General features: G+C 39.5%; 1 protein-coding gene across 6 annotated transcripts in view; it reads left to right on the forward strand.

Moving 5' to 3' along the window:
- Fanci (FA complementation group I) overlaps nt 1-14,762 on the forward strand; it is a 97,931-nt gene that overhangs the window by 9,337 nt on the left and 73,832 nt on the right. For all 6 annotated transcript variants that reach the window (XM_045146319.1, XM_045146324.1, XM_045146323.1 and 3 more), the window contains exons 4-11: nt 860-990; nt 1,432-1,588; nt 1,768-1,825; nt 5,048-5,089; nt 5,803-5,926; nt 6,692-6,777; nt 9,789-9,915; nt 14,382-14,474. In XM_045146319.1, coding sequence (XP_045002254.1) covers nt 860-990; nt 1,432-1,588; nt 1,768-1,825; nt 5,048-5,089; nt 5,803-5,926; nt 6,692-6,777; nt 9,789-9,915; nt 14,382-14,474 — 818 coding nt within the window. The remainder of the gene's footprint in view (nt 1-859; nt 991-1,431; nt 1,589-1,767; nt 1,826-5,047; nt 5,090-5,802; nt 5,927-6,691; nt 6,778-9,788; nt 9,916-14,381; nt 14,475-14,762) is intronic.

A 14,762-nucleotide genomic window follows, 5' to 3' on the forward strand; every position in this document is an offset into this window, starting at 1 on the left:
GGAGGTGATGTCCACCCTCTGCTCATGCCATCATTTTCCCTGCCATCATGAGCCTCGAGTCTCTAAGCCAAAATAAACCCGAAATTTCCTCCCACAAGCTGCTCTTGGTTGGGCGTTTTCTGCCAACGATGCAAAGCTGACTACAACAATTTTCTTGTTTTTATTCCTCCAGGAAAATTAAGTTTCCACTACTAGAGCACAAAAGCTACATCTTTCTATTTAGGAAAAAATTCAAATTTGTGTCAACTTAAAATACTTATTTGGGGCTGGAGAGATGGCTTAGTGCTTAAGGCACATGCCTGCAAAGCCTAAGGACTCGTGTTCAAATCTCCAGGTCCCATGTAGCCAGTAGTTCAGTGACACAAGTGCACAACGTAGTACATGCATGTGGAGTTCATTTGCAACAAGCTGGTGTGCCTATTGTCTCCCTGTCTCTCCCTCAAAATAAAAAGTTTAAAATTTTTATGTGTGTGTGTGTGTGTGTGTGTGTGTGTGTGTGTGTGTGTGCATGCACACACACACACATTGCATTCATGCATCAGGGCCTCTTGCTTATGCAAATGGACACCAGACACTTGTGCCACTTTTTTGTGTCTGGCTTACATGAGTGGTTTGAGAATTGAACCCAGACCAGTAGGCTTTGCAAGCAAGTTCCTTTACCTGCTGAGCCCTCTTCCCTGCCCTAAACTAAGTACTTTTTCAAGGTTCATCTATATTACTATTCAAAACACCATCATAGTAGTTTAGTAATTCTCTTTCTGTATTGAATTACAAATCTGTTTGATTTTCCTACTTAATCCTAAAGTAAGAGTTGTCATTTTTCTTTCTCGGTTTTGTACCACCTACTTAACACAATAAGGTTCCCCTTGCTCAGAGGAGGATGGAGCTCTTAGGAGACATAAGGTATACACTTGGTGTATCCAGCTGGTTGAATCAGGAGAGTTGCAGCAAGATGTTTCATCTGAGATCATAGGATTACTAATGCTGGAGGTAAGATGGAAGGTTGATCTTAATTGTTTTGTGGTAGATTGGCAGTGGGTTAAAATTTGTTGAAGGAAAAAAAATTGTTGAAGGATGGAAACTTAAATTCCAAACCTAGCAGCATTCTTATTTATGAATAAGAGGTGTTGTTACAAAAGTATATGAATGGGTATAAACCATCTGGAATGTACATTATGTTTCTGCTACCATGGACATAGTTTCCTTAAAGAGCTGGTATATTTGAAAATATAAAGGAATTGATGGGGGATTGTAACCTTTGAAGCCTTTTACAATTACAAATATGTAACTGAACAGCATAATTCCATGACTCTCTTGTGCTAATTCTGGGTCTCAATGCTTATTGAATTATTTCAGCAAAAGACCTTTCTTGGGAAGAGATTTCAAGTGTTGGATTTTTCTTCAAGATTTTTTTATCATTTGAATTTTTAGGCTCACCATTTTCCAGGACCATTATTGGTTGAATTAGCCAATGAGTTTGTTGTTGCTATCAAAGAGGGCAACCTAGTGAATGGAAAGTCTTTGGAGTTACTGCCCATTATTCTCACAGCCTTGGCTACTAAAAAAGAAGGTTTGGCTTATGGAAAAGGTAATTTTCTTCCAGTTTTAGTGTTGTTTTTTTTTTTTTTACTTTTTATTGAAAATGTCCATAAGCATAGGAAATATTTCATGATCATCTCCCTTGAACCCCATTTTCCCTCCCAAATTTAGTAGCTTTTCACTTTTCACATAATCAAGTTAATTTCTTGGCATGTTTTGCATTTCTAGGTGATTTTAATGGGGAAGAGTGTAAGAAGCAGTTGATTAACACCCTCTGTTCTGGCCAGTAAGTCTCATTGATATGTATGACTTTTTAGGATTACAAGTGCCAGTAAAAAAATCCAATAATGGGTCTGGAGAGATGGCTTAGTGGTTAAGTGCTTGCCTGTGAAGCCTAAAGACCCTGGTTTGAGGCTCGATTCCCCAGGACCCACGTAAGCCAGATGCACAAGGCACACATGTCTGGAGTTCGTTTGCAGTGGCTGGAGGCCCTGGTGTGCACATTGTCTTTCACTCTGCCTCTTTCTCTGTCTGTCACTCTCAAATAAATAAATAAAAGTAAACCAAAAATCCAATAATGGTTTATTTCAGGAATTTATAGTTGTAAAAATATTTTGGTTTTTTTGTTTTGTTTAAATTTATTTTTAATTTTTTAAGTGTACAAAATAATGGGTTTCTTTTTTTTTTTTTTAACTTAGTTAGAATACCAGGCCGTGGGTATCATTATGGCATTTTTATAATGTGCCATTATACTTGTACATTGACTTGTTCTTCTTCCCCACTGCCCTCCTGTGTTCTCCCTGCTGCCTCCTTTCTTTTCCCCAGCTAGTTTTTCTGCTTTTTTCCCCCCCTCCCTGTCTGTCTTTTTCCCTCCCTGTCTCTCTCTCTCTCTCTCACACACACACACACACACACACACTTATATTTAAATCCAGGTGGATTTATTTTTTCTTAGTGAGTTTCGCTGTGAAGTTCAGGCTGTGGAGCTCGTGGTCTGAAAATCTCTGCCTTCCAGGTGATGGGATTACAAGCATATGTATGCCTAGTTACACTTATAAAGTTCTTGTCCATTATTATTTTTTTTGACAATTTCATATATGTACATAATATATTTTGTTCATATTTGCTCCCATTACCCTCTAACCACACCCATAAAACCCCTTCTTCCCAAGTAACAGTCTTCTTCCTACTTCCATGCCTACATATATATATCTCCACTGAGTTAAATTAGGGCTGCTTGTATGAGCATGGGTGAGTAGTGGTTTATGGGAGTGTGGGCCACTTACTGTGGTTATACTGTTGAAGAACATGACTGACTCTCCTTCCCCTAGCAACTATTAACTGACAGTAGCTCCTCTGGGAGGAGTGGGGTCTTAGGAGCCCATCCCCATCCATGACTAAATGTTGATGGCTTCGTCTCATGCAGCTGTTGTGAGTTCATGACTGTAACAGCCATGTTGTGTCCAGAAGACAGCCTTCATAGCACTCCTCACTATCCTCTGGCTCTTATATTCTTTCTGCTGCTTCTTTATGATATTCCCTGAACTTAGAGGGTGTGTTACAGATGACCCATGAAAGGCCAAACACATAGTCACTTATTCTCAGCACTTTGATCAGCTTTGCATCTCTGTATTATTGGTGGTTGTTTATAGTATACCACTAGCAAGCCATTTATCCTGAATGAGTTTTTAAATATTTTATTTATTTATTTACAAGCAGAGAGAGAGAAAAAGAGAATGAATGAATAAATGACTATGGGCACTGCTGGGCTGTTGCTGCAATCTAACTCCAGACTCGTGTGTCACTTTGTATCTGGCTTTACCTAGGCATTAGGGAATCAAACCCAGGATGGCAGACTTTGGTAGCAAGTGCCTTTAACTGCTGAGCTATCTCCCCAGCCTTTCAATGATTTTTGAGAAAGATCATGTACTATATTCTCTATTCTAAACTATACATACTTTAATTTGCCTGACTTTTCATTTTAACATAGCAATATAGTCCTTTATTATTTGGAGTCCCAATATCTTAAGACAAATCAAGTTGCCCTGTTCCTTTGTCTTTTATTTTATTCATGTGTGTGTGTGTGTGTGTATAAGTTTATTTATTTATTTGCGAGAGAGCGAGAAGGAAGTGGAGAGAGAGAGAGAATGAATATGGGCATGTCAGGGCTTCTAGCCCTGCAAATTCAGACGCATGCACTACCTTATACATCTGAGTGATAGAGAGAGAAAGAGGCAGATAGAATGCATGCTCCAGGGCTGGAGAGATGGCTTAGCGGTTAAGTGCCTGTCTGTGAAGCCTAAGGACCCCAGTAAGAGGCTCGATTCCCCAGGACCCACGTTAGCCAGATGCACAAGGGGACGCACACGTCTGGAGTTCATTTGCAGTGGCTGGAGGCCCTGGTGTGCCCATTCTCTCTCTTTCTCTCTCTCTGCCTCTTCCTCTCTCTGTCACTCTCAAATAAATAAATAAAAATTTCTTTAAAAGTTGATGAATGTTACCAACTTATAAACTCCATAAAATAGTCTGTAATGTTTGTTTCCCATAATTCCACCTGTACTGGGTATTATAAGAGTGGTTTTGTTGTTGCTTGTTTTTGTTTACTTTGCAATTTTACTAATTTGATAGGTTAAAAACTGATTGAGGGCTGGTGGAGTGGCTTTGCAGTTAAGGCGTTTGCCTGCAAAGCCAAAGGACCTAGGTTCGATTCCCCAGGACCCATGTTAGCCAGATGAACAAGGCATGTGTCTGGAGTTCTGCTTTCTCTGTTAAATAAATAAATCAAATATTTTTTTTTTAATGAAAAAGAAAAACTGATTGAGTTTTTGTTGTTTACTTTTTGAGAGGCTCATGTAGCTTTCAAATTTGCTATATAGTGGAGAATGACCTTGAACTCTTGAGCTTCCTATCTCTGCCTCCCAAATGATGAAGTGACAGGTGTGTGCCACCATACTTGGCTGTTATTTTAAATAGTATTTGTTGGGTCTTGGGCCTCAGTGGTTAAAGGCACTTGCTTACAAAGCCTGCCAGTCTGGGTTCGGTTCCCTGGCCACTCACATAAAGCTGGATAGGCATTCAATTGCATCAGCAAGAGACTCTGGTACACCCACATACCCACACATAAATGTGCAAATAACTACATAAATACTATTTGTTTTATCATGTTTATCAGTATTGCAAAATAAACTTGAATGACCCAAGTTTTCTTTACCAGTTTCAAAAACTTATATGTAAAGAAGTTAAAGTGAAATAAGCTCACATTCTTTTTTTTTAAAATAATTTTTATTTATTTATTTGCAAGCAGAGATCGAGAGAGATAAAGAGAGACGGACAGACAGAGGCTGCAGCCACTGCAAACGAACTCCAGACACATATGCCCCTTGTGCATCTGGCTTACATGGGTCCTGGGGAATTGAACCTGGGTCCTTTGGGTTTACAGGCAAGTGCCTTAACTGCTAAGCCACATCTCCAGCCCAAGCTCACATTCTTTTTCATTGTCTCTAATCAGATGGGATCAACAGTATGTAATCCAGCTCACCTCCATGTTCAAGTAAGCATTGTTTTATTTCTCTTTATATCCTGCTTTGTTAATGTACCTGTTAGAAACTGAAATCACCAAGCTCAAATATCACTCTTCACTAGTAATGGTATTACTCCCTCAGTTCTCTGTTATGGAGTTCCCTTCCTTCCTCCTCTTCAGCTTTGTTTAGTTCATGCATAATTGTAATTTTTTTCAAGGTGAATATGCATAAATAAGTTCATTGTTTCCCTTAAAGATTTTTCATAAGAGAAAGCTCAAAATGAGCATTTACAATCTAATATTTTCCTTATTCTCTACTCCCGAATTTTATTTCTTTTTTTAAAATTTTTTTAAAGTTTTTATTTGTTTATTTGAGAGCAACAGAGAGAGAGAGAGGCAGAGAGAAAGAGAGAGAGAATGAGTGCATCAGGGCTTCCAGCCACTGCAAACGAACTCCATACGCATGTACCCCTTGTACATCTGGCTAATGTGGGTCCTGGGGAATCAAGCCTTGAACCGGTGTCCTTAGGCTTCACAGGCAAGCACTTAACTGCTAAGCCATCTCTCCAGCCCAGATTTTATTTCTTAAAAAATGTTTAATAGAATTTAAATTATTATTTATAATATTACATATATAATATGATAGATAGATAGATAGATAGATAGATAGATAGATAGATTATATTATTATTAAAAAAAGGCAAGTGAAGCTCTGACTAGATGTTGGAATCTTTGGTCCACAGGGATGTCCCTTTGACTGCAGAAGAGGTGGAGTTTGTGGTGGCAAAAGTGTTGAAAATGTTTTCTAAATTGAATCTTCAAGAAATACCGCCTTTGGTCTATCAGCTTCTGGTTCTGTCATCAAAGGTATAACTAAAAACTCATTAATGGGCGGGAGAGACAGCTTAGTGGTTAAGACACTTACCTGCAAAGTGTAAGGACCCATGTTTGACTCCCCAGATCCCACGTAACCCAGATGCATAAGGTGATGCATGCACATGATCATGCATGCACATGAGGTGGCACACATGTCTGTAGTTTGAATGCAGTGGCTGGAGGCCCTGGCGCACCAATTCTCTCTTTCTCTTGCTCTCTCTCTCACACAAAAACACTCATTTCTCCTTAGTTTTTACAGCACAGCCAGTTAACTATATTTGTTTCGTTTATCAGATTGTTGGTGCCCATACTAGGACACAGTATCTTATTTCATGTGTGATGATTTAATCATACTTCCTTTTAGCCAAGGAAAATATACATTATCTCTTCTGTCATATTTTCTTTGTGATGATAAATGAATTAAAGACTTAGAAGGGGTGGGCTTTAATATAAACCCTTACAGTCAAACACTAACAGGTAGTTCAGATTAGTGTGACTGTGTGTGGGGAGAGGGGGTGGGTATGGAGTTGGAACGCAGGGTCTTGAACATGCTGGGCAAGTGCTCTGCCATTGAACTTTGACCCCAGCACTGTTTCAACTTGAAGGTGTTCCATAGATTCTTATGTCACTGTGGGTGTGTTTATAACTTATGTGTTTAAATTCATACTTAATAATAATAATAACAATTTGAAATAATAATAAGTTAAATTGAATTTGGTTATTTTGGCTTTTAATTAGAGCTTTTTTTTTATTTAGGGAAGCCGAAAGAGTGTTCTGGATGGAATAATAACCTTCTTCAGTGAGCTGGATAAACAGCACAGTGAAGAACAAAGTGGTGAAGAGTGAGTTATATAGTTTAGAAGAAAAGCTTATTTTCAAAAACTCATCATGGTGTATTTTAGTTATGTCATTGTCTCTTTTACCTTTACTTCTTTACTATCTTCAATACAGAGCTTCTATAATCCTCTCCTAGCTTCTCAGTAACAGTTAAAAGAATAATGTAGCATCTTTAGCTTTTTTTACTTTCACATTTTGAAGAAAATAGCAGTATTTAGGGCTGGAGAGATTGGTTTAGTGGTTAAGGCACTTGCCTGCAAAGCCTAATGACCCAGGTTCGATTCTCTAGTACCCACATAAGCCAGATAGATGCACAAGGTGAAGCATGCATCTGACGTTCATTTGCAGAGGCTGGAGGCCCTGGCCTTCCCATTCTCTCTCTGTTTTTTTCTCTCCCCCTCTTAAATAAATAAATAAAATATAGTTTTAAAAAATGCATATTTAAGCCGGGTGTGGTGGTACGGGAGGCAGAGGTAGGAAAATCACTGTGAGTTCGAGGCTACCCTGGGACTATATAGTGAATTTCAGGTCAGTCTGGGCTGGAGCAAAACCCTACCTTGAAAAACCAAAAGAAGAAAAAAAAAGTATATTTAAAATAGGTATGTATGAAGATAAAAGAAAAATAAATAAACCTATTTATTAGATGTTGGTATGTGCCAATAATTTTTTGGTTTGGGGACTATAGTGATAAACCAGTCAAATGAGACCCCTGCTGTTTAAGGAGCTTAAATTTTATTGAGCAGAGAATATTAAAGCTGGAGATAGAGCCTTGTGGTAGAGTGTTTGCCTAGCATGCAAAAGGTCTTAGGCTCAAACCCCAGTACAAAAATGAAAAAAGGAAAAGAAATAATAATCAGAAGAGAATATTAAAGTGGAAAGGGCTGTGAAGATCATCTAAAAGGGGATGTTGGTGATAGTCTAGTTACTTTAGAGTGATACAAGGAGGGACTTCCCTGAGAAGTTTTATTGCCAAAGCCTGGTGGATAGGATCCACAATATGTAGATGAGAGTAAACATTCTCAGGTAAGGGTGTACAGTGTAATGTATCTGAATAAAAAAAGGTATTTTCTTTTTAAAGCAGAGATTTGTAGACAGGTGTATGCACTGTCAACCTTGCAGTTTTTTCTCTTTTTATTTAATTACTTACAAAGAGAGAGAGAGAGAATGGGAAGGCCAGGGCATCTAGCCACTATAAATGAATGAACTCCAGAAGCATGTATCACCTTGTTCATCTGGATTTACATGGGTACTGGGGAATTGAACTAGGATTCTTAGGCTTTGCAGGCAAGTGTCTTAACTGCTGAGCCATCTCGCCAGACCAACCTTGCTTTTTTTTGTTTGTTTGTTTTGTTGAGGTAGGGTCTCATTCTGGACTAGGATGACCTGGAATTAACTATATAGTTTCAGGGTGGCCTTGAAATCATGGCTATCCTCCTTCCTGTGCCTCTCAAGTGCTGGGATTAAAGGCATATACCACCATGCCTGGATTCTTTCTTATTTTTTGAGTTAAGGTCTTACTCTCTCCCAGATTGACCTGGAATTCACCATGTATTCTCAGGGTGGCCTTGAACTCATGGTGATCCTCTTACTTCTGCCTCCTGAGTGCTGGGATTAAAGGTATGCACCACCATGCCTAGCCAAACCTTGCATATTTTTGATAAATGTGGAAACCAAGAGTCAGACAAATTAAGAAATTTCCCTAAGTTATATAGCCAGAAAATGATGCCAAAATTCAAATCCATGTAGTTTGGCTGGAGATTTCACATATTGTTAATTCTAGCGTAGACAATTGCTTATAATCCATAACTCACAGTTACTTTACTTGAGAAGTTGAAGAGAAGATGCCTCTGTATACTGGATCAGAAAAAACTAACAGTAGGTTTCAGAGAGGATAATGAACCCAATTCTGATGATATTAGATGGTAAATATTTATTAGCATTCCATATGGAGTGTTGCAGTCCGGTTCGCATTGCTGGTAGAAATCACCCAACCAAGAGTAGCTTCTGGGAAAAAGAGGTTTATTTGGCTTACAGGCTCGAGGGAAAGCTCCACGATGGCAGGGGAAAACGATGGCATGAGCAGAGGGTGGACATCACCCCCTGGCCAACAGAAGATGGACCACAGCAACAGGAGGGTGTGCCAAACACTGGCATGGGGAAACTGGCTATAAAGACCATAAGCCCGCCCCCAACAATACACTCCCACCAGGAGGCATCAATTCCCAAATATCCATCAGCTGGGAACTTAGCATTCAGAACACCTAAGTTTATGGGGGACACCTGAATCAAACCACCACATGGAGGTATTGAATAAGTAGTCTGGAGTTGTGTGAAAAAGGCTGAACTAAAAATATAGACTGGAAGGAACTAGCCATGAGACAGGATAGAATTACCAAGGGAAAGTGTGAAGAGGAAGAAACCCAAGACCAAGTGCTGAGGCATTCCAGTTGGGAAGGCTGGGAAGGGTAAGACACTTATCTACCCCCCTACAAAAAAGAAAAAAATAATAACACAAAAAACCCACACTTGAGACATAACCAATGACAGTGCCCTAGAAGACAAGAGAAGAATATTTTGCAGAGGATCTGGATGTGGAGGCACATTCCTAAAATCCCAGGACTCAGGAGGCTGAGCAGGGATCACAAATGTGAGGCTGCTCTTGGCTACAAAGTGAGACCCTATCTTAAAAAAAAAAAAAAAATACAGTAACAGTGTTTCAAGGAAAAAGTGCTGTGGAGGGGTTAAGATGAGTCTGTTTTTATAAGCCTTGCAAGAGTAGTCAAATGGCATTGTTGGGGAGTGAAGATAGAGGACAGAGCCTGGTCGCATTGGATTGAACTGGGAAGAGAATGTGAGATATACACATGGAAATAATGACAATAAGTTTTATTTCAAGAGGCAGACTTGCCAGTCGCTTTCTGCTTCTAGTACTTGGACATTTTCTACTGGGCTATTTGTGTATGCAATACCCTTTTCATTTAAACTGTAGCTTATACCTTTCAACTGAATCTTTTAGGTTGTTAGATGTTGTTGCCATGCCATCAGATGAGCTTCATCATGTGGAAGGGACCATTATTCTGCACATTGTGTTTGCCATTAAATTGGACTGTGAACTAGGCAGAGAACTTCTGAAGCATGTAAAGGTAACATCAAACTTTTAAAAGTGTTCTCAGGTCTCTGTAGCTGAGTCTGGCCTTGAATTCCTGTTTTCTCTTCCCAAGTGCTGGGGTTACAGGCATGCATTGCCACACTTGGTGTCCTCTAGCCTTTTTGAAAATTTCGACCCATGGAAAAACTAAAGATTTAGCAAGAAAAAGAGTGTACCCTTCATTTAGCTTCACCAATTGCTAACCCTTTTTTATATTTGCCTTAAAATATTTCCTCCTGGGCTGGAGAGATGGCTCAGCAGTTAAGGCACTTACCCATAAAAACCTAATGACCTCAGTTAGATTCCCCAGTACCCATGTAAAGTCAGATGCATAAAGTGGCGCATGTGTCTGGAGTTCGTTTGCAGTGGCTACAGACTCTGGTGCACCATTCTTGTTCTCTCTTTTTCTTTCTCTTGCTCTCTCCCCCATCAGGCATGGTGGTGCACATCTTTAATCCCAGCACTCAGGAGGCAGAGGTAGGAGGATCTCTGTAAGTTTGAGACCATCCTGAGTCAACAAAGTGAATTCTAAGTCATCCTGGGCTAGAGTAAGACTCTACCTCCAAAAAAAAAAAGAAAAAAAATCATCTTGCTCCTACATGGTTATTTTATTTTATATTACTATTTTTTGTCTGTGAACCCATTTCAAAGTAATTTGCACAAACTATAACCCTTTGCTGTCTGAATACTTGAGTTTACATCTCCTGAAAATGACTATAATGCTATCTTCACACCAAGGAATTTAGTTTATTTTAACTTATTCTATAATGTCATTTAACCCATAGTCTCAACTCAGATTTAATAATTGTCTTCTCTGTGTTATGTGTGTTTGCATCTTCATGTATGTGGGCACACATGTGAGCATGCAAGTGTTTACATTGTACCTTATTTGAAAAGAATTAAATATTCTTATTTATTTGTGGATTTGCACAAGCAAGAGAAGATAGAATGTATGGGTGTGCCAAGGCCTCCTGATGGTGCAAACTCCAGACCCATATGCCATGTTGTGCATCTGGATTTATGTGGGTACTGGGGAATTGAACCTGGGCTGGTAGGCCTTGCAGGCAAGTGTCTTCAATCGCTGAGCCATCTCCCCAGCCCTCCACCTTTTTTTGCGAAATAGGATCTTTCATTGTACCTGGAACTCACTAATGTGGCTCCCTAATTTGGGTAGCATTGGAATTATAGGTGGTATGCCACCATGCCTAGTCTGGAAGTTGATTCTGGGATTCATATTCAGGTACCCACACATGTGTCGCAAGGTACTTTATCTACTGAGCCATCTCCTCAGCCCTGCTTTTATTTTTTTATTTTTTTTTTTTTGAGGCTAGGTCTTGCTATTATATATCCCTGGCTGACTAGAACTTACTTTGTAACCTAGGCTGTATTTGAACTTGAGGAAATCCTCTTGTCTCAGCCAAAATTAGAAATTTTGTTGTTATGAATATATGTATGAATGTTGGTGTGTATGTACACACAGATCTGTTCATGTGTGTATGTTGGGTATCTTCCTTACTCAGTCTCCATCTTTTTTGAGACGGGGTCTCTTTTTGAACCTAGAGCTCATTAGTTGGGTAGCTAGTCAGTCCCAGGGATTCCCTGTCTCCTTTCCTGCATTAGGATTACATACACACCCCACAGCACCTTTCATTTTACATGGGTCCAGGGTATCCAAACTCAGGTCCTTCCCAGCCCTCAAACTTAGAATGTTTTGACTATCATTCATTCTATGCTATTAGCTGGCATTCTTCTATAAAAGTTCCTCTCTTACTGTTTTAGATATCATTAAGCACCAGGGAAACACTTTAGCTGGTTGTACTCATTATTCACCACCACCTTCATTTTACCTAAGTCAAAGTTTGGTCTTTTGGATCTTCTAATGTATCCTTTTGTTTTTATGTTTTCTTTTTGAGATAGTGTCTAATGTAGCCCAGGCTGTCTTGAACTCTGTATGTAGATGACCTTGAACTTGGGTCCTCCTGCTTCTACGTGCACCACCGTGTCTGGTTTATGCAATGTTGGGTACTGAATCCAGGGCTTCCTGTGTGCTGGGCAAGCATTCTATCAAGCCACATCCCCAGCCCTTTATGTGACCTTTGGTGTGGCTTCATCACTTTTGTGTGACCAGGTTCATCTATCCAAGGTTCATCTTTCCTTGACCTGTACTGATACTGGCCATTTCTCCTGGGAACCTTAGTCCATTGTGTAAGCAGTTTGAAGACCATGATCTGTAAATTAGGTTTTAAAGCTCATTTATCATCTCTTTCTATTTACTGTTTGTTTTTTTTTTTAAGGTCTCACTCTAGCCAAGGTTACCTGGAACTAACTCTGTCATCCTAGGTTGGCCTCAAAGTCAGAGCAATCTTCCTACTTCTGCCACTTGAAGACTTGGATTAAAAGTGTGTGCCACCATGCTGGGTTCCACTCTTCTTTTACTTATATTCAAATTACTATGTTACTACTCTTTTAAAGACCAGTTTTATACCTTTTCTTTTTGTTTTTGTCTTTTTGAGATTGGATCTTCTATAGTCTAGGCTGATTCATTATATAGCCTAGGCTGGCCATCAGCTCCTTATCCTTCTGCCTCTACCTTCCAGGTGCTGGGATTACAGTTATGAGTGCCTCTGCAACTCAGCTACTTTTTAATTTATTTTTTACTTTTTTAGTTTTCTGTTTCACCCATCTTTGATCTCTTTTCTCTTTCTCTCTGCTGTCTCTTAATACTGAGTCTGAACCTAAACCTAGAGCCAAGTGCATGCTAGGAAAGTGCTCTGCCACTGAGTTTACTCCCTCATCTTTTTATCTTTTATTGTTTTATTTTCAATCTTTTATTATTTTATTATTTATTCTAGGCTCTAAAGACTTTTTCTTTTTAGTTTTTATTAAAGAGATGTTTATGTGTGTGTGAGTGAGAGAGAGAGATAGAGCCAGACAGACAGTGAGGGAGGGAGGAAAAGGAGGAGAGAGAATGTGTGAGAGGGAGAGAAAGAGGGAGAGAGAATGGGCATACCAGGGCCTCTTGCTGTTGCAAACAAACTAGACGTGTGCCAACTTACACGTCTAGCTTTATATGGTTACTAGGGAATTGGCTTTGCAAGTACATGACTTCAACCACTGAGCCATTTCCCTAGCCCCAGAAGCTTATTTTTGAACTACATTTTAAAAACTAGTTTATATAAGTTGAAATTCATCCATTTGAAAGTTTGTGTTTACCTATTTTTTGCAACTGTCAACATAATCAAGTTTTATAACATTTTATTACCCTATTTGTTTATTTGCATGTTCTATATGTATGTAGGTGCACTAGGACCATTTGATGGTGCAAATAAATGCCAGATGCTTATGTCACATTTTGCATATGTGAGTGACTTAGGAATTGAACCTGAGCCATCAGGTTTTGCTAGTGAGCACTTTAACCATTGAGCCATCTTCCCAGACCCCAAGATCCCTCTTGTCTAAGGCAGGTGGATCAGCATAAGTTTGAGACCAGCTAGGCTGACATTTGTTACGATTGTAAGTCTTTTCTATTGTACTCACTCTAACAGGTTTAAATGGTATCTCATTGCATTTATTTTGCATTCCCTTAATGATAGTAATTTTTTTCATGTACTCATCGACTATTCTAATACTTCTTGTGAACTATCTTTCAAGTGTTTTGCCATTTTTTTTCCCCAGGTTGGGTCTCACTTTAGTCTAGGCTTACCTGGAATTCACTATGTAGTCTCAGGGTAGCCTCGAACTGCCAATGATCCTCCTACCTCTGCCTCCCGAGTTCTACAATTAAAGGCATGTACCACTATGCCTGGCTGTTTTGCCAGTTTTTAAAATTACTGTTCATAAAGTATGTTTTTGGAATGATATCTAAGAAGACTATGCCTAATAATAAAACATTTTCTCTGAATTACAGAAGTATTCTAGGGCTGCAGAAATGGCTTAGTGATTAAGACGCTTGCTTGCAAAGCCAAAAGGTTCAATTCCCCAGGACCCACGTAAGCCAGATGCACAAGGTGGTGCATTTTTCTGGAATTAGTTTGCAAGGGCTGGAAGCCCTGGTGTGCCCATTCTCTCCCCCACCCCATTCCCTCTCAAATAAATTTAAAGAATATTTTTTTCAAAAAAGTATTACAGTTTTACCTGTTCTATCTAGATTTCAGAAGGACCTGGTTTTTTTTTTTTTAATTATTTATTTATTTATTTGAGAGCGACAGACACAGAGAGAAAGACAGATAGAGAGAGAGAGAATGAGCGCGCCAGGGCTTCCAGCCTCTGCAAACGAACTCCAGACGCGTGCGCCCCCTTGTGCATCTGGCTAACGTGGGACCTGGGGAACCGAGCCTCGAACCGAGGTCCTTAGGCCTTACAGGCAAGCGCTTAACCGCTAAGCCATCTCTCCAGCCCAGGACCTGTTTTTTAACATTGTGTTATACTTTTAAAATTGACTCTTTTGTTTATGAATTCTAGGTGGGACAGCAAGGAGATTCCAGTAAATACTTATGTCCTTTCAGTATTGCTCTACTGCTCTCTGTAACAAGAATACAAAGATTTAACGAACAGGTATTTTTTTTTTTAATAGTTGAACAGTGCTCTTGGTTTATTTTCAGGGAAATGGGTTTATAAGCATCTGAGGGCAGGGGCAAGGGTCCTAAGGGGATTGGACATACCAGGTTCATTTCTGATGCCTAATTAGCATATGGGGACATTCATTCTAGCACTTAGGCAATGGCATTGGCGGGGAGGGGAACAGGTGATCTAGGGTCTCAGGGGGATGGTCTGTGTGAAGGTACTGATTGATAAGGAGTTTCCTAGGCAACTGGCCAAAGGTTACAGGGCTATGGGCAGAGC

The sequence above is a fragment of the Jaculus jaculus genome, chromosome 3 (genome assembly GCF_020740685.1).
Source record: "Jaculus jaculus isolate mJacJac1 chromosome 3, mJacJac1.mat.Y.cur, whole genome shotgun sequence".
Taxonomy (NCBI): domain Eukaryota; kingdom Metazoa; phylum Chordata; class Mammalia; order Rodentia; family Dipodidae; genus Jaculus; species Jaculus jaculus.